General features: G+C 46.5%; 1 protein-coding gene across 5 annotated transcripts in view; it reads left to right on the top strand.

The window, feature by feature from the left end:
• The window catches only part of nalcn (sodium leak channel, non-selective), a 63,766-nt gene extending 49,027 nt beyond the window's left edge, over window positions 1-14,739 (top strand). For 4 of the 5 annotated variants that reach the window (XM_040200622.2, XM_040200620.2, XM_078090797.1 and 1 more), the window contains 29 exons: window positions 703-839; window positions 1,368-1,509; window positions 1,681-1,754; window positions 2,766-2,867; window positions 2,976-3,045; window positions 3,195-3,286; window positions 3,395-3,517; window positions 3,696-3,752; window positions 4,225-4,345; window positions 4,427-4,558; window positions 4,676-4,843; window positions 5,507-5,611; window positions 5,945-6,051; window positions 6,139-6,259; window positions 6,345-6,443; window positions 6,558-6,651; window positions 7,830-7,936; window positions 8,117-8,191; window positions 8,285-8,404; window positions 8,498-8,566; window positions 8,655-8,803; window positions 8,908-9,001; window positions 9,303-9,435; window positions 9,946-10,061; window positions 10,570-10,727; window positions 12,163-12,313; window positions 12,446-12,595; window positions 12,705-12,822; window positions 13,891-14,739. In XM_040200622.2, the coding sequence (XP_040056556.1) occupies window positions 703-839; window positions 1,368-1,509; window positions 1,681-1,754; window positions 2,766-2,867; window positions 2,976-3,045; window positions 3,195-3,286; window positions 3,395-3,517; window positions 3,696-3,752; window positions 4,225-4,345; window positions 4,427-4,558; window positions 4,676-4,843; window positions 5,507-5,611; window positions 5,945-6,051; window positions 6,139-6,259; window positions 6,345-6,443; window positions 6,558-6,651; window positions 7,830-7,936; window positions 8,117-8,191; window positions 8,285-8,404; window positions 8,498-8,566; window positions 8,655-8,803; window positions 8,908-9,001; window positions 9,303-9,435; window positions 9,946-10,061; window positions 10,570-10,727; window positions 12,163-12,313; window positions 12,446-12,595; window positions 12,705-12,822; window positions 13,891-14,033 (3,327 nt within the window). In that variant the 3' untranslated portion in view covers window positions 14,034-14,739. The remainder of the gene's footprint in view (window positions 1-702; window positions 840-1,367; window positions 1,510-1,680; window positions 1,755-2,765; window positions 2,868-2,975; window positions 3,046-3,194; window positions 3,287-3,394; window positions 3,518-3,695; window positions 3,753-4,224; window positions 4,346-4,426; window positions 4,559-4,675; window positions 4,844-5,506; window positions 5,612-5,944; window positions 6,052-6,138; window positions 6,260-6,344; window positions 6,444-6,557; window positions 6,652-7,829; window positions 7,937-8,116; window positions 8,192-8,284; window positions 8,405-8,497; window positions 8,567-8,654; window positions 8,804-8,907; window positions 9,002-9,302; window positions 9,436-9,945; window positions 10,062-10,569; window positions 10,728-12,162; window positions 12,314-12,445; window positions 12,596-12,704; window positions 12,823-13,890) is intronic. The other variant, XM_078090798.1, reaches the window with a different exon arrangement.
• The last annotated feature ends 3,194 nt before the right edge of the window (window positions 14,740-17,933 follow it).

The following is a 17,933-nucleotide window of genomic DNA, read 5'->3' as shown; positions in this document are numbered from 1 at the left end:
ATGCAATGCAATGCGTTTTGGGTTATCTCCCGGCAGACAGACGCAGGACACCTGCGTGGGGATTTCAGTCAGCCTCGACATATGTAATTAAATGGGAATAATTGGTTTCATTCATTTTGTCATCTTGTTTTGTTCTCTCCATTTGTTTACGGTGTTTGGCCCATCGCTCACGCGCCCACTGTTCTGACCGTCGCTACCTTTCCCTTTCTCCATTAACCACTGCAAAAGTAATCTCTCCTCTTTTTTTTTTCTTTTGGTGCCTTCTCCATTCTTTTCACGAAGTAAGTGGGATCTCGTTTTACGTGTGGCTGTGTGTGGTGTGCGTGGTGTGTGTGCGCCGCAGGTAAGTGTGTTGCTGCCATCATCAGGCAGAAATAGAAAGCTGCACTAGTCCTTGATTTAAAAAAAAAAAAAACCTTCCGTGTTTCACAGTTTTCACCTCAGCGTCAGCCTCCTGCTTTTGGCTCCATAAATACCAGCTCATGCAGTTCTCAAAGTCCCTAAATTCTTCACACCCAAACCACAGTAACAGTGTCCTTCCCCCGTGTGTCCGATTTAGACATTTATCCTTTTCATTCCCATCTAATGCCTTACTTTCCCCTGTGACTTGTTTGCCCTGGTTCATGCTAGTTTTTTCTTCTGCCCCCTCTCCCCTTGACCTCACTCTCCCCCCCCCGCACTTACCCACCCAACTTCCTCTAGCTCAAGCAAAGCGAGGCCAACGCTGACACCAAAGAGAAGCTCCCTCTGCGACTCCGGATTTTCGAGAAGTTCCCCAACAGACCTCAGATGGTGAAGATCTCTAAGCTCCCGTCGGATTTCACCGTGCCCAGGATCAGGTACCCACAATATATCCTCCATAGATACCGTACCTATTTATACCCGAAGGTCTGCAATCAAATGTCTGTTTCTAAAAAGATCCTTGGCACGTCCTTAGCCAACCATTTTATAGTATTTTTGGGGCCTAAAGAAAAGACAATCTGGGCGATTTCTACAGTGCTCACATGCTGCGAGAAAAGAACCAGAAATCAATATTTCAGACTAGCGCCCAAGAAGATAGTAACCAATAGTATTCTGCAAGAAGTCCTTTTGTATATCTCTTTGTGCTGTTTTTCAGCAGCAGAGCCGACACACTGGACCCCATAATCGATTTTATTGTTTAGTAGCTGATGAAATGCACAGCTGGGTCCTTCGCTCCCGGAGAAGCCCCCCCCCTCTGCAGCCCATCTGCTGTGCCACTGCAGCGGGAGCTCCTATTTAATGTATACTGTACCGTAACAAACTGAACCGTTTTACACTTCTCTGCGTTGTGTGTGTGTGTGTGTGTGTGTGTGTGTGTGTGTGTGTGTGTGCGTTGCGTACTCCAGGGAGAGTTTTATGAAGCAGTTCATTGATCGTCAGCAGCAGGACACCAGTTGTTTGTTTCGCCGTCTCCCCTCCGCATCCTCGTCCTCCTGTGACCACTCCAAACGCTCAGCCATCGAGGACAACAAGTATATCGACCAAAAGGTACGTTCTTACTTACACGCACACAGAAAGCGGATGTGAAATGGATGATTGTTTGTAACGCAGGAGAAAAAGCAATAAGAGGCAAATAGAAAAAACAGTAGAAGTAGTAATTGTTGTTTGTGTGGTACACTATGCACTTAACAAACTGCCTCACTGTGTGCTCTCCCTCAGCTCCGCAGGTCAATATTTAGCATCCGAGCTCGTAACCTCCTGGAGAAAGAGAACACTATCAATAAAATCCTGAGGTAAGACACTTACCTGCACGTCTCCCATGAGCATCGTCTTGGTAACTTTGCAGATCCACAAGCATCTAGTTTGTGAATTAACAAAATGTCAATGGCTGTAGTTTAATGTTTATTAAGGAAGTATCGTAAAACTCCTCCTGCACCACCAAACAAACCCCACATGTGTTTTGACTCCGTCTGTGGTCAACTGATGAAAGTGTCGATCGGTGACCTTGAGCAGCCAGCTAAATTACTAAAAGTCTGGTTACGTAAAGCGAGTCCTCTAATGAAGTGATTCATCTTTTCCCCAGAATATTGTATTTATTGGCTGCTGTCGAGATTTAATGACAATTTGAAAAAAATCAAAGAAAAAGCTCTTCTTGAAGAAGAAGACTAGTGGCCCTGGTTTTAATCCGGAGACGGGGAGACGTTGTGCTGACACCATCCTCTGCAGGAGAGTTTACATTTGGTTTTGCACCATTCAGTCCTGCAATACTGAAACGCACACAGACCCACTTCATAGTCCCCATTAAGCTGTCAATGGATGATTTGCTGTTTAGCATGACCAATCTACATGTCCAATCTGTCCCCCCTAGACCCCTTGTTTAGTCAGTCTGCAAGATAGACAGCAAATCAGTAGTCACAACACCTTCTAACCGGCCTGCCGTCATTCGCACAAACGCACAATTAAGGCTCACTGTCACCTCGACAAACAAACACGCAGTCAAGCACGCGCAGTGCCAATAAACAAGTAAATGTTTAAAGCGCACGGCGGCTGCGTTGTTGCTCTGTTGTGGGACCTCACTGCTGTGAACAGACAGGGATGCCCACAAACACACACTGACTCAATGATTGGAAAATAACCACGGCTGCAGGATGACGAAGGTCGAGGGTCCCTCTTTAGGCACCACATCCGGCTGTGTTGTGGAGGCCAGCTGCTGACCTCCCACACTGATATTCCAAACTGTTTGGATTTGAATCTCCTTTTTATTTTAAGCAGGAGAGAAACGAAAGCGTGTTTGTGTTTTGCAGGGCTTGTACCACGCAGCGTATGCTAAGCGGATCCTTCGAGGGCCAGCCCGCCAAAGAGCGCTCCATCCTCAGTGTGCAGCATCACATCCGCCAGGAGCGCAGGTCTGACCGCGCGCACATACACACACACACACACACACACACGACCACAAATGCAAACGATGGCTATTGCTTTACTGCGTCACACATGTCTGCTCTTCGCACCTGCAGATCTCTGAGACATGGGTCCACCAGTCAGAGGATCAGCCGGGGGAAGTCGCTCGAGACGCTCACCCAGGATGTGAGCGCGCGCACACGCTCACACTGACACGCTGTAACTCACGCTGGAGTGTTTTTGTTGTTTTGTCCCTTTACCAGTATTCCCTCAAGACAAGAAAGGGAAACAAAAGGGGTTATTTTATAAATGTGTCACGTCTTCTCTTCCCCCAGCATTCTAGTACGGTGCGCTACCGTAATGCGCAGAGGGAGGACAGTGAGATCAAGATGATCCAGGAGAAGAAAGAACAAGCAGAGATGAAACGGTATTTGTACACACACACACACACAAACATTGGCCCCCTGTTTGGTCCTTGTTGTTCCGTGACTGTTGTGCAAAGTCAACTGTTTTTGTCCCATCTCTGTGCTCGTAGGAAAGTCCAGGAGGAGGAACTGAGGGAGAACCATCCGTACTTTGACAAGCCTCTCTTCATTGTGGGAAGGGAGCACCGCTTCAGGAACTTCTGCAGGATGATTGTTCGGGCTCGTTTTAATGCGTAAGATCTTATCTGCATCTGGTCTGAAGGTGTTTCTTCTTCCCAGCTTCCCGTAGCTCAGAATGCTGTAAAGTCGGACTTCAGCACCAAATATATAAACAATATTAGGATGTATTCTTGCTTCTTGCTTCTAACCAATGTTGTACCATTAATTCTTCTTGTATGAATTCACATCTAGATCTAAAACTGATCCCATAACAGGAGCAGTGAAGAACACCAAATACCACCAGCTGTAGTAAGTGTGATGAATTATTGATCCCTCCCCCCTCTGGCTATTGATCTGTCCGCTCTGCAGCAGTGGGATACTTATTAATTCTTATTACCCGCCAGTTGTGCTCGCCGCAAAAACTAGCGGTAAGGAATGGAGCTGGTGAAGTGAGGTCCCATTATGCAACCTGATTGTAATTCATGCGGAGCTGCTTATTCAAATGAGATCTAGTCCCTTTGTATCAGATACTGTTGGTACCGGCGGGGGGGGGGATTATTTTTTTCACTGACATCCTCCTGCAGCAGAGATCGCTCGCACACACAGAATAAGAAGATACCTCTCCTCACATTCCTCTCCCTTGGTCAGCCGCCAATCCTTCTCATGAATCATCCCTGAGTATTTGGTGGTTTCACTTGACCTACTTCCCACAAATCAACTGTTTTTCCTGTGTGAGCAAAAACATGTAAACAGGACACGCTAATGCGAGTGTCCCCCGCAGCGATCTTCTGGGCCTCGTCACCTACCTGGACTGGGTCATGATCGTGGTGACCATCTGCTCGTGTATCTCCATGATGTTTGAATCGCCCTTCACCAGGGTCATGCATGCCCCCACGCTGCAGGTATGAAGAGCTGCGCGGGGGCGAGTGAGCGAGCGGACGCGGTATTGGCACACGACTGTCGCTACGCTCCTCTCGTTTCAGATCGGGGAGTACGTGTTTGTGATCTTCATGAGCATCGAGCTCAACCTGAAGATCATGGCCGACGGCCTGTTCTTCACCCCCACCGCCGTCATCAGAGACTTCGGAGGAGTCATGGACATCTTCATCTATCTCGTGAGAAGTCTCAACCTGGCTTAGTTCATTTCTGAAATATTAAATAATGTGCATCCAGCACACATTGATGCCTTCCTTTTTGGCCCCGCCCGCCCTGTCGCTCTCTATTCTCTGCAGGTGAGTCTGATCTTCCTGTGCTGGCTGCCTCCTGACGTCCCTCCTGAGTCTGGGGCTCAGCTGCTGATGATGCTGCGCTCCCTGCGGCCGCTCAGGATCTTCAAGCTGGTACCCCAGATGAGGAAGGTGGTGCGGGAGGTCCTCAAAGGGTTCAAGGAGATATTCCTGGTTCGTTGTTAGCCTCAATTTCCACTTGTGTGCGCATAATCTAAAGGCTTTTGTCTACAGATTATGGTTTGTTTGCGTATTACATTTACGCAGACAAACCACATGGTCGATGTGCAAGAACATGACTCAGTCTTCTCACTCAGACTTACTTGGGAAAGCGTACTGAGGAGAAAGCTCAGGCATCTGGCAGCTAGTTATTTATTTACACCTCAGGGAAGTGAACATTGAACCTACCTTGATGAGGCTTGAATGCAACACTGTGAAACTGTGAAGATGGTCCCGTAAAAGGCTTTTTGATGTGTGAAGGACTACTATAAGCTTTTTAAGGTGGTGGACGTTTCAGTATTAATAATTTATAGTAGATTCTTGCAAAAACACCATCAAGATTTGAACATTAATGCATGATATGCAGCGGTTTGTACTGTGCTCTTGCATTCTGCATTCCTTGCCTTTTCTGGCATTTTCTTTCATTTCGCTGCGCCTGTCAAGGGGCTTCTAATTATTTTATAATGCAATAGTTAGCGATTCTCTCTGGGTCCGATGTGGATTTTCCCAGCTGAGTTCTCCGCATCCGCATCTGGGTGACTTCCTCAGCCTGCTCTCTGATCTCACACTCATTATTTTGAACTATCTGCATTAAACTCTTGATCGATTCTCCTGCAGGTTTCCATTCTGCTCCTCACACTGATGCTGGTGTTCGCAAGCTTCGGAGTTCAGCTGTTTGCCGGAAAGCTTGCCAAATGCAACGACCCCCATATCCTCAAACGGGTACAGCCAGCACACCAATCACTAAACCAGCCACTTCCCAATGCTCACTCCCCGCACAGAACCGCAGGCTGGACAAACACAGTGGTTTCCCAGTCAATCAATAATACGTTTCACTCAATAAGATGAAGAGATGAAGCATTATACAATCATGAATTTACCACCATAGTAAGGAGGAGAATCATGATGTTTTGAAATTGTTAGTAGAGTTTTAATTATTTAAGATACGAATTACTTGATTTGTCATTTCAACAAAATGCTAAAGGACTTCACTAACAGCTCTTCTAATGGTTGCTTCCTTCTGTGTTTGGCTGTGAACTGTCTTGTGTTGCAAAGGACGACTGCCACGGTATATTCCGAATAAATGTCAGCGTTTCCAAAAACCTCAACTTGAAGTTGAAGCCAGGAGAGAAGAAGCCTGGATTCTGGGTACCGAGAGTCTGGTATACCTGCTTTTTTTTTAAATTTAGTTATTTATTGATCAATTTAATTTTGTTCAGCTTCAGGTAACCAATTCTGTCCTTCAACAGGGCCAACCCTCGTAATTTCAACTTTGACAATGTGGGAAACGCCATGCTGGCTCTGTTTGAGGTGCTGTCCCTGAAAGGCTGGGTGGAGGTCCGAGATGTCATTATTCACCGTGTTGGACCGGTACCGAACCACACTTTACCTTTCCACCCACTTCCTCTCCAGCATAAGAACAACGTGACAGTTTCAATACCTTTTGTGCCTGCAGATCCACGGCATCTACATCCACGTCTTTGTGTTTCTGGGATGCATGATTGGACTCACTCTGTTTGTGGGTGTCGTCATTGCAAACTTCAATGAGAACAAGGTGAAGGAGACACTCGCAGCACCATGCAGCACCATGCAGGGTGGGAGTGGGGGGTCCAAACCGTGTGACTGATGCCTCCAGGATTTTGAAGTGTTGTGTGTCTCCCATCGCCAGGGCACGGCTCTCCTCACGGTGGACCAGAGGAGATGGGAGGACCTGAAGAGCAGACTGAAAATAGCCCAACCTCTGCACCTGCCCCCTCGCCCAGGTGCTTAATCCGCATTCAATAGTCCTTGTTGTCCATTGAGGACTGACCTGCCTTCCAGCAGTAGTAATGGTCCAGCTGAATAGCAGTAAGACAATGTGCATGTCAGTGCCCAGTGTATCACATGTTGAAGTCAACTACCGGCTTCATCTGCACTAAAAACACTAAAAACCTTTCACAGAGTTCCACTGGGTGGATTAATGTTGACTTTGCATATTTGATTACACATTTAAACCATGTGGCTGTCGCAGAAATTCGGAACAATCATCCTGTCATCAGTGTGTGAATGGGTGAATGATGTCATGTAGTGTTAAAGCGCTTTAAGCGGTCAGAAGACTAGAAAAGCGCTCTACGAGTACACTCCATTTACCATTTCCCATCTCGCTCAGCACTGGCAGAGCATTACAGGCCGATCTGGCCCAAACTCAAACGCTTTGACTCAAAAGTGCTTGTAAAGATATTGTGTCTGTGGTCGTTAGTTATCTGAAGGACACGTTGTTCCCCTTCTATCTCCTCTTCATAAGATAGTTTAACGGCCTTGATGTGGACACTGTGGACAGTTGTGACTAGCACGAAACAAGCAAACACACAAAAATATGCATGCAAATGGGAAATCCACGTCAACTGCGCTGTGCAAATCCAGCCGCACACACTCAAACTCCAACACACAGGCCTCGGCTCGGCTTCTCATTGCCATCCTGGTGGTAAAGAAGAGAGGAGGGACAATGTCCTACTTTAATCCAGGTTCTCACGGAAGGTCCACAAACTGACGTAAAGACAGTTTGAATAATGCACACTAGGCACGAGTAACTGGGAGTTGCCGGTTGGAAATACTTCCCTCATGATTTTAGAGCCCCCACAAAATTTGGGAATTGAGGCTTTCTGGGGTCTTAACTGTCTAGGGGATATTTCCTTTTTAAAGCAGCTGAAGTCTTTTAATGGGCCCAAAAGAAGACTTTCATCACTGCCCAAGCGGTCCATGAGTGCCACCTGGTGGACAGCAAGGATAACTACCACGGATTTATAGATCAGTTATTTTTTTAATTGTTAGACCACTGCTAAAGCCATTATACCCATGGTCATTCGAATCAATGAGTCAAAGAGTTCCATCGCTGGACAGTATGAGCATGTCAAATGGAATAAGTGTTTGGTTTTAAAGGTGTCCCCTCTCTGCCTGATAGAAAACGGGGGCTTCCGGGCCAAGATGTATGACATCACTCAACACCCCTTCTTCAAACGGGGCATTGCAGTACTCGTGCTCGCACAGTCGGTGCTGCTCTCAGTCAAGGTAAAGCCCCATGTCTCATAGATGTGCCATTTCGCTTCATTATGTTGCTTAGTCATTTCATTTTATTTCTATGAGCTTGTATGTATCCTAGAAGTTGAAAAAAACGATGTCCCAATGCGTTGCATTAATAAGATGGGAAGTAACTTACTGACATGCGCGTGGACCTGCTCTCTTTTCCAGTGGGATGTGGACGATCAGGTGACGTTTCCTCTTGCCACCATGTCGGTTGTCTTCACTTTCATATTTGTACTCGAGGTGAGCCCGTTACCCCCTTTGAACGGTATACATCGGCTGCACTGGGCATCGACGTGCATGTGACGTTACTTGTCGATGTCCTGTATGTTCCAGGTGACCATGAAGCTCATAGCCATGTCTCCCGCGGGCTACTGGCAGAGCAGGCGGAACCGCTACGACCTGCTGGTCACGTCGTTGGGCGTCATCTGGATCGTCCTGCACTTCTCTTTACTGGTTCGACTAATTCCTGACACACACAGAGGGAACAATTTACGAGATCTTGTGCCTGTAACGTTACATTCAACTATATCACCCCTCTCCCTCTAGAATGCATATACCTACATGATGGGCACATGTGTGATTGTCTTCAGATTCTTCACGATATGTGGGAAGCATGTGAGTATGTTTGTGCTGGAGAATCTTTTGCCCAAAAAGTCCAAATGTGGATCCTAATAATAAACTTGTGTGTGTGTGATGAGTTCAGGTGACTCTGAAGATGCTGCTGCTGACCGTGGTGGTCAGCATGTACAAGAGCTTCTTCATCATCGTGGGCATGTTCCTCCTCCTCCTCTGCTACGCATTTGCCGGTGTAGTTCTCTTCGGAACCGTCAAGTACGGAGAGAACATCAACCGGTGAGGCCGCGTTTTTTTCTTTCCCCATTCCGATGAGCACTGCACTCCGTGTGCAGTGGATTCAGCAGAAGTCTTTTTTTTCTCCCTTTCTTCCCTTGCAACAGGCACGCCAACTTCTCCACAGCGGGCAAGGCTATCACCGTTCTGTTCCGCATCGTCACGGGGGAGGATTGGAATAAGATCATGCACGACTGCATGGTAAGATGAGCCCGCAGGTCCTGCAGACAAAAGAACACACTGTCCACACGGGGAAAAATGCAGTGAATTGTAGACATGATCATTTGTGCCGCAATGTTCCGTTCGTTCCGCCGCTACCGCGATACATGGGAGGCAAGTGAGAAGTTACACACAGGCAATGCAACCTGCTCACATGGCTATCTGTATGGCTAGATATCACACGTTGGTTTAACTGTGGCATTTTTGGAAAACCAACCTTTGAACGTTAAATATTTCAGGAAACGATTGAAATGTCCGATCTGTCTCTTTTTCCTTTCTCCAGGTTCAGGCCCCATTCTGCACCCCGGATAAACATCGCTACTGGGAGACCGACTGCGGCAACTATGCCGGGGCGCTTATCTACTTCTGCTCCTTCTATGTGATCATAGCCTACATCATGCTCAACCTACTCGTGGGTCAGTGTGTGCAGGTGCTCTTGTGTTCGTGACATTGTGGGGACCATGTCCTTTTTTTTACACATCTTAGCGGACACCACTGTGTGAGTGCACAGAAGCCCTGCAAAACCATCACAAACGTGTTATTTAGCCACAGCTAAAGTGCTCTGTATCACGGTGCTTCATGCAGTGCTCACGGAGCGCACTTTCAAACGGATGAAAGGTGGGGCGAATAAGAGTAACCAAACCGTCATTTTGAAAATTGTTTAAAATGTCTATGGTCTGGTTTAGTGGACTGTATATTTATGACATTCACTTTCAAATTAGTTGTATGTATAGATAAATGATGTTATATTAGAACTGTTATATTAGAACACACAGTAGCTTAGCTTATACGGAGCTATAAAGGGAAGCCTAACAACCTGCATCAATGTAACACAGACACTACCAACTGATGCAAATTAAAAAGAGGAATTTGACCTTATAGAATTTTGTCGTCTGTGACTATTAATACCGTTGCTTTTTGTGCAGCCATCATCGTGGAGAACTTTTCTCTGTTCTACTCCACCGAGGAGGACCAACTGCTGAGCTATAATGACCTGAGGCACTTCCAGATCATCTGGAACATGGTGGATGACAAACGGGAGGTGAGACATTAGTAATAGGAGAGTGCAGGAAGACACAGCGGAGGCGAGAGGGTGATGATGAAATGGCTAGGAGCAAGGCATAATATGAAGAAGATAAAAGCAGGGTGAGAGCTAATGAGAAGGGCCGAAGGGAAGGAGGTATATCACTAAGTAATTAAATCGAAGTTATTAGAACAGTGTGTGCCGGATTAAAAATGTAGACCCTCGGATCATTTATCCATGATGCCGTCCAATGCAGCGACGTCCTCCCGGGTTGTAAAAAGACATTACACTGTATAATGCATAAGCATAACTAGTCAGTGCACATCTTTATGTGTATGTATTTATTTTTCATTTCACCTTCCCCAGTAAGTAGCTGTGACTGTGGCCTGACAAACCATCCAACCACCTCTAACGAACAATATCATTAAGTGCATTTTACACTGACACTCATAAAGATGTACAGTCCAGATCTAAGTCTCAGCATCGTCCATGGGGAACCTTTTGACTTGTACAACTGCCCCTCCAGGGGGTGATACCCACGTCCAGGGTGAAGTTCCTGCTTCGTCTTCTCCGGGGCAGGCTGGAGGTGGACCTGGACAAGGACAAGTTGCTCTTTAAACACATGTGCTACGAGATGGAGCGACTGCACAGTGGAGGCGATGTGACCTTCCATGACGTCCTCAGGTGAGCAGCCCGACGCACACTGCGCGGACCTACATCTCTACCACTCACCCAATGAAGTAGTTGTATCACCTCGAGGGACATTTGCACCCACCGGGTAGTCACGGCAGCTAATCCAGAAGTCGGAGAATATAACCAGACAGAGAGTCAGAGTTAGGTAAAGTAGAGTTAAAGTAAAGAGTGATGTGGTCAGAAAAAGTGGCCACAGCCTTTAATCAAGAAAGGACGGACTCTTAATGTTAATTCTCCCCACAGGCCGTTCAAAGGCAAACAGTCTCATGTATTCCGAGACCATGGAGAATATGAAAAGCGTCAATGTGAAGTGCCACAAAGAGACAAAAGCACAAAGCGAATGTATCCACTTACACCCAGAGTGAAGGCGCAGGCAACAAAGAGGACAGTATATTGTATTTTAAGCGCGCTGTAAATCCTTTACGTTCTCTACACATGGCATCAGTTGCACTTCTGGCCACGTTGATCCTTCTCTGCTGCTCTCTCTTACAAAGGATGTTGGATGTTAGATGGTCAAAACTGAATTGAATATAATCAGAATCCTCACACAAACAATGTACTGCCAACAGTGATGTTTAACAGAGAGAATGAAGCCGTATCAACAACAAACCAACAACATTAATTCCTGCACATTCATTTTTCTTTTTAGAAGATGAGAAGAATAAAATATTCTAGCTTTTTTGAGTGACATCACTTCTAAATCTAACGGAAGGTAAAGCTGCAAGGAAAACACAGTTCAGTTAAATTCATCTTGCTTGGATTAAGCACTTTATTTTGAGATTTTTTATTTTATTTTCCAAACGTTATGTATTTTATTTTTTTCCATATTTTACTTGAAATAAGGGAAGAACAGGTATTAATTATTAGATTTTGTAATATTTATAGTTAATTCAGTTCAATGTGAAAACAGGCAATGAACATTGTTGGGATAATATTCCACTTTCTTGATTTGATTTGTCAACTGTTGACTACATACAGACGTTCACACAACTGCAAAGCTACTTTCATATAAATGGATGTCGTAGACTCAAATGTCAGATCTAAATTCAGGGAGGATTTCATCCGTGATTTCTCCAAGGCACCATCACTACAGGACATTTTGAACGGTAGCAAACCCTGCTTCTAAGGAGAAGTGGGGACTGGATGTCTTCAGCAATTTGATACTACCTGATTTAAAACCAATAATTAAGGATATGTAGGGTTCATGCAGTGAAATCATCATTTCAATGTTTCAGTCTTTTAACGTCAGTTCTTGATAGTTTGGTGTCCTTTTGCTTCAACGTTAAAGTATATTTTGGCTTGAAAGCCCTTTGATTTAACTTTTAAGCATAATTCTATTCCATTGAGAATGTAAATCTTTTGGCTGTGTGGTTTGTTTTCCCTTTGTGTGTGTGTGTGTGTGTGTGTGTGTGTGTGTGTCATGCAGCATGCTGTCATATCGCTCCGTGGACATTAGGAAGTCTCTCCAGCTGGAGGAGCTGTTGGCCAGAGAACAGTTGGAGTACACCATTGAAGAAGAGGTTGCCAAACAAACCATACGCATGTGGCTGAAGAAATGCCTCAAACGCATCCGGGCGGTCAGTCTCCCGCAACAAGCGCTCTTCTCAAAAACACACTCGTTCCCGGGACGAAAAAGTCCAAACGCACCCGTACAGCCCAAACGGAGGCATCGCGCACTGACCCCATCCTGTTTGTGGGCCCTCTCGCAGAAGCAGCAGCAGTCTTGCAGCATCATCCACAGCCTGAGAGAGAGCCAGCAGCAGGAGCTGAGCCGCTTCCTCAACCCCCCCAGCATAGAGACCACCTTGCCGAGCGAGGACCACAACATTAACAACCCAAACAACCCCTCGCAGCCTGAGGTGGAGCCCCTCCCCCCCCGCATCAGTACCAACACCTGCACACAGTATAGCAGGTGCATCCTATAATCAGTGTGCTTGCAGTGGTGAAACGTGTCTTCTCTTTGTTCAGATGAGCGGCCTCCAGCAGCTTCTGAGCCCCACGCTGTCAGACAGAGGAGGGTACAGGCAGGACTCCTCGGACCTGGGGAGGCCGCAGAGGAAGCTGGGACAGTGGCGACTGCCTGCAGGTGCGTGCGGCTCTGTGTACTGGGTGTTGTCACAGCTGTGCATCATACACAGTTAATTCATTAGCCAGGACGTCCTGTTCTGTCTGCTGCTCGTTGCTAACAGTGAGATTAGCCAGTTGAGATGCACGACCGATATTGTAAAAGCTCTTTTTAAAGCAGTTAATGCAAGGTCGTTATGCAGCACGGGGGAACTGAAATGTGCTTTTGCGTCATTCTCTACCAAAAAGAAGAACAGGGCAAACGAGTACAGTGATGCTTTCCTGTGTGGGTTTTTACTTCATCAGAATAAATAACAGCTGCAACAGAACAATTCTCTGGGCAATAAAACCGACATATTACCATTCAAATTTCTACTAAAAACACTGTCCATCGCCTTTGACTGTGTCGGAGCACCACGCACAATCGATCCAAACAACCTCTCGTCCGGCCCTCTGTCCTGTGGTCCGCCTCTTAAGTGCAGCTTGATCCAAGACGCCTAGATTGGAGGCGGGTCTCTGTAAAGATGTGGGCTAATCAATCGAACAAGTTCTCCTTTAGACATTACGTGGCTAAAGTGCCTCAGGTCCCAACTGCGTCAGCTTACCTTCCAATCTCGGCGTTCGTTGCCGTTTGGTCCCTCCGGTGCGGCTGGGTGCTCGACCGTGGGCCGTTGTTGCCTCAAAGCCCGCTCCCCATGAATGAATCAACCCGCAATCTGTTCCAGTTATGAAGGCAAAATGACAACGAATTGAGACAAAAGTGTGGCAAAATTCATGCAAGCTACCAGCCACATCATATACGATTCACGATGAAAAGCAGAATCCTCATCATGTGTTAGCAGATGACTTAAAGGCCAGCGTGCTCGAAAGCAATTCATCAATACCACTCGGACTGCAAATGGAAGGAATAAAGCTCCTGATACCAAAATCTTGTTCCATTAGCGACAGATTTAACACATGGAGGCAGATTCTCTTGGTCGACATGAGTGGAAGCCCAACAGCTTGTTAACAACAGTGGCCTTGCTGTAGCCAAGACAAAGAAATAAAGCTTGTGAATGCCGTCTCCTCTGTGTGTGTTTGCCTGTTCCAGGTCGCACCAGTGTGAAGTCCATAGTGTGCAAGATGAACCCCGTCAACAACGAGGCTTCCTCGGGATCGGAGGTGAAGAAGTGGTGGACCCGTCAGCTGACGGTGGAGAGCGACGAGAGCGGCGACGACCTCATCGACATTTAGACCCCCGGGGTGGTTTTTTCTCAAAGACGAGCCGGCGGAGGTTCTGCTCGGTGGGAAACAATGCGTGGTTAAAGTCTCTTTTCATCCAGGTTCACAGCTGCAGCGTCTGCACGCTGGTGACTGACGGGACATCCTTTGGGAAGCCATCGTGACATTGCAGTGGTGATCTTGCACCTCTGGGATAGGTTTTACTTTTCCTCTGTGATTTCCACTCATTGTGATTGCTGAGTTTTTCTATGCAGGCACATTTACGGTGTAAATTCAGACTGCGGCACGAAGAACAAGTTCCATTCACGACACAAACCGAGACGCTGCTGCTCTTTGTTTTTCCCTCTGAGGTTTCACATCCACTTTTGAAAGCTGTAATTGTGTTTGTTGTCTCTACAACAATGTGTCCTTTCCTGCCTCATCTCTGTTCTCCTGTTTTAGTCCATGTTTGTGATAATGTATCTTCTGTATTAATCATTTGAATATGGATGTTCTTCTTCTAGTCACTTTATACCTATAAACACGGCCTCTTGTCAGTAGAACAAGAGAATTAAAGCAACTTTTAGATTGATGACTGATTGTAATTCAAGTTAAAATCTATCTAATGTATTTGTGGGGCGATAAAACATGACGTATTTTATAAATTATTATAAATGCTAAGCTTTATTGAATATTCAATTATTATAATAAAGGCCTTCACGGGCATATATGAAGAAAATGTATCGCTGAATTTCATTTTTTTTACATCACATACTTTTATCAGCCCGTGTGACTCTACCTCTCTCTGTTAAACCGTCCCATAATTCCTTTAGAAAGCTTGTTTGCCCTCTTCACCGCCACTTGTTTTACACCGCGATTCCATTTAAATGAACCCTCTAAAAAAAAAAGAAAAAACAGCAAACCAGGATCAGACTAACGAGGGGGGTAATTGAGTGGACAGATGCTGTTTAATGGTTCTCCACGCACACATCTGCTCAGATCAAACGCTCCTCTGGGCAACACTGCCCTCTCCTGGATACACGCGCAGCCGCCCTGAGGAGCTGCTCCCGATTCCTTGTGACTGAATGATTCTGTTGTATCCCGTCGTTGCTCATCCCGGCTCCCAATGCCCCTTTCTTCATGTCCCTGCGATGGCAGGTGATGACGGTCGTGTCTCCGATTCTTCTTTTGGGCCTTGATGAGCTCCGTGTCCAACCGTCGGCTGGGAGCAGCAGAACGACACAACAAAACAGCACAAACAGAGGTGTGAGTCTGTCAGTGTGTGTGTGTGTGTGTGTGTCTATTACCCTCTCATTTCACTCCTCGTGCTCCTTGATAATGTATTTTTTCTCTCGTTAATTGATCAGACAATCGCTCGGGGTCAGAAGCGAGGTGGTTGACTAATGCTAATGACTGCCGGCTGCAGCTAAAGCCCCCCCCCCCCCCCCCCCCCCTCGCCCAACAAGGCCCTTGTTCGACGGAGAATAAGCCCATTAGATCAGACCGGGTCTCCATTTGTCCGTTGAAAAAGCCCAAAGTAAGTTTCACAGTCGATGGGCTGGATAATTAAGGTGAGTGGGGAGAAAAGCAGAGGGAGAATCAGCTGCCTGTGGGACGCCTACTTGCCCTATAGAAATTATGACTTACTCACACATTCCAGCCTCTCCACATATGGTCCTGTAGGGAAACAGTGTGACATCAGCCCTCTTGCCAATCATCTGTCTTTAATTCCTCCTGTCTGCTCCTCCTCCGTAGCCTCTTAAGCTCCACTTAGTTCATCAAAAGGCTTTTTCTCTGCTTTTTCTCCTTATTTTCGCCCGGCGTGGTAGAGCGCTTTTTTTTTTTTTTTTGTCTTTTAATTGCCTCTGCATCATACCGGCTCTTACGGGGCCTGTTGTTTTTACCCTCGTGCGTGTCCACTGCTTATTTAGGGTCTAATTGAGGCACTTTGGTAATTGAGGAGGAAGTTCTGAAGAGCAGGGGGAGTGGAAGAGCGTCTCCGAGTCGAGATTACCTGTAATTAAAGAACGCGTTAGCTGTGATGGCTCGGCCCCCCTCCCGTTGAGATGCCGTTTTCAAACGCTGGCGGCAGACGCGGCATCGCTCGGAGTGAAGAAAGCCCACTCTGACCACACTGCAGCGTGACACGACACACACACACACACACACACACACACACACACACACACACACACAGGGATGCATGACAGTCAGAGCCACCCAGGAGATTCTTCACTAAAAGACACAAACTAGAGTCATTAACGGGCTTTCAGTCAGTCACTCTTCCACGCCGCTTGACCTTAGAGGGCCGCGGCCCCAGCCAGCATCGCGTGCTGAACGGGTTTGAACCCAGGCCCACCACAGCCTCGTGTCGCCCCCTTAGTGGACCTACACACAGCTAATTAAAAAGTAGTTCTGGAAGAGGAAGCGTTGGGAAGCAAGTGTCATTTAGAGAGACTCCCCACAAGGACCATGTAACCATGCTATCTGATTATTAAGCAGAAATGAGGTGTCATTGCCCTTGAACGTGTGAACTTACTCGTACAGTCTATTTTTCCTGGGATTCTTACTTTATTGCCTATTTCCTTTGCCTTGAGAAAAACTCATCGTTTTGTTGTCTTCCTGAACAAAAGCAAGTATCACACATTTAAATTGGTCTCACAGTTTATTTTCTGTAATCAGACGGAAAAATCTGATTTCCTTTATTTGTCCAGTAAACCAGCGCAAAGCGAACACGATGCTGCCACGCCGTCACTGGAACCCGAGCTCACCTTCCAACAATAAAACACACGAGCAGAGACCCGAGGAGCGGAGGCGGCGTGCACCCGGCCCACATTAGCCCAACAGTAAGACTGATTACAGAAGATATGAGGTGAAGCAGGGTGAAAGCGCCACCATTTGTTCCTCTGCAGACACTATTGAGAGTGTCCGTCTGCTGCCCCGAGCAATTAAGCAACCGGGCCGGGTTAAAGCTGGGGTGAGCTTCACGAGGAGGCCATTGTTTCCTCCAGGCCAAAATGCCTATGTGAGAGGACGCACGGGGATAATCTGACACGTACGCTCGAACACCGACTAGTCAATTATGGTTTTGATACGTGACTGCATGAGCTCCGTTTTATTCCAATGGTCCATATTACTCATTTCAATGTCGCTTGCAGACCCTCATTGAGAACCCCTGCTTACACACGCAGCCTCATCAATAAGGTGGTGGCTCAGGAAAGCGGCTGCCTGTATCTCATGTCATCATCCAACACGGGTTTCGTCCTGATCCCATCACTGTATTTTGAAACAGATGGCTACTACTACTACAATAAAAAAAAAATAGCAAATTATTTTAGCAGCAGGCGGCAAAAGCAATTAACAACTGGCATAATGTGTTGATTAAAATCCTTTCCCGTCTCAATGAAGGGAGGGAAGAGTCTCATTTCTCACCGGGTCAGTTGGCGTACGCCCACCGCCCCAAAGCACGCCGACCTTCAGCGGAACACAGCGGCGCTTTGACCTGCTTCACGCAGACAACATCTTTTTTTCACCCCTGTATCGGTCACAATAATACTGTTATCACTAAATGATGTAAAAAACATCCACGAACCTTTCTACAAAAACGTGTGATTCTCTTGATTAAAACATAAAAACGCTTTTAGACCCAACATAGAAACTGGAAATGATTGTGATATAAAACTGCTTTAGTTGAAATCCTTCAGCCTCACTGTTGCCACACTCATATCAAAGCCTCCATTGCGCTGGTTTCTGTGCTTCATAATCTCCACAACGGACCGGCTGTTTTTCTGCCTAATTAGAACAAAATGTGTATTGCGTTTTCCCATGCTTGAAATGCATCCCTCAGAAGATTTCCACTCGGCCTTTGGAATCCTTTGACTCCTTTGTAAACGCGATGATTGCAGGATGTCATTTCTTTCCGGGCCTTTACCT

This window comes from Gasterosteus aculeatus, chromosome 16 (genome assembly GCF_964276395.1).
Source record: "Gasterosteus aculeatus chromosome 16, fGasAcu3.hap1.1, whole genome shotgun sequence".
Classification (NCBI taxonomy): domain Eukaryota; kingdom Metazoa; phylum Chordata; class Actinopteri; order Perciformes; family Gasterosteidae; genus Gasterosteus; species Gasterosteus aculeatus.
Note: the sequence above shows the minus strand (reverse complement) of the source record. Positions and strands in the feature narration are given on the sequence as shown.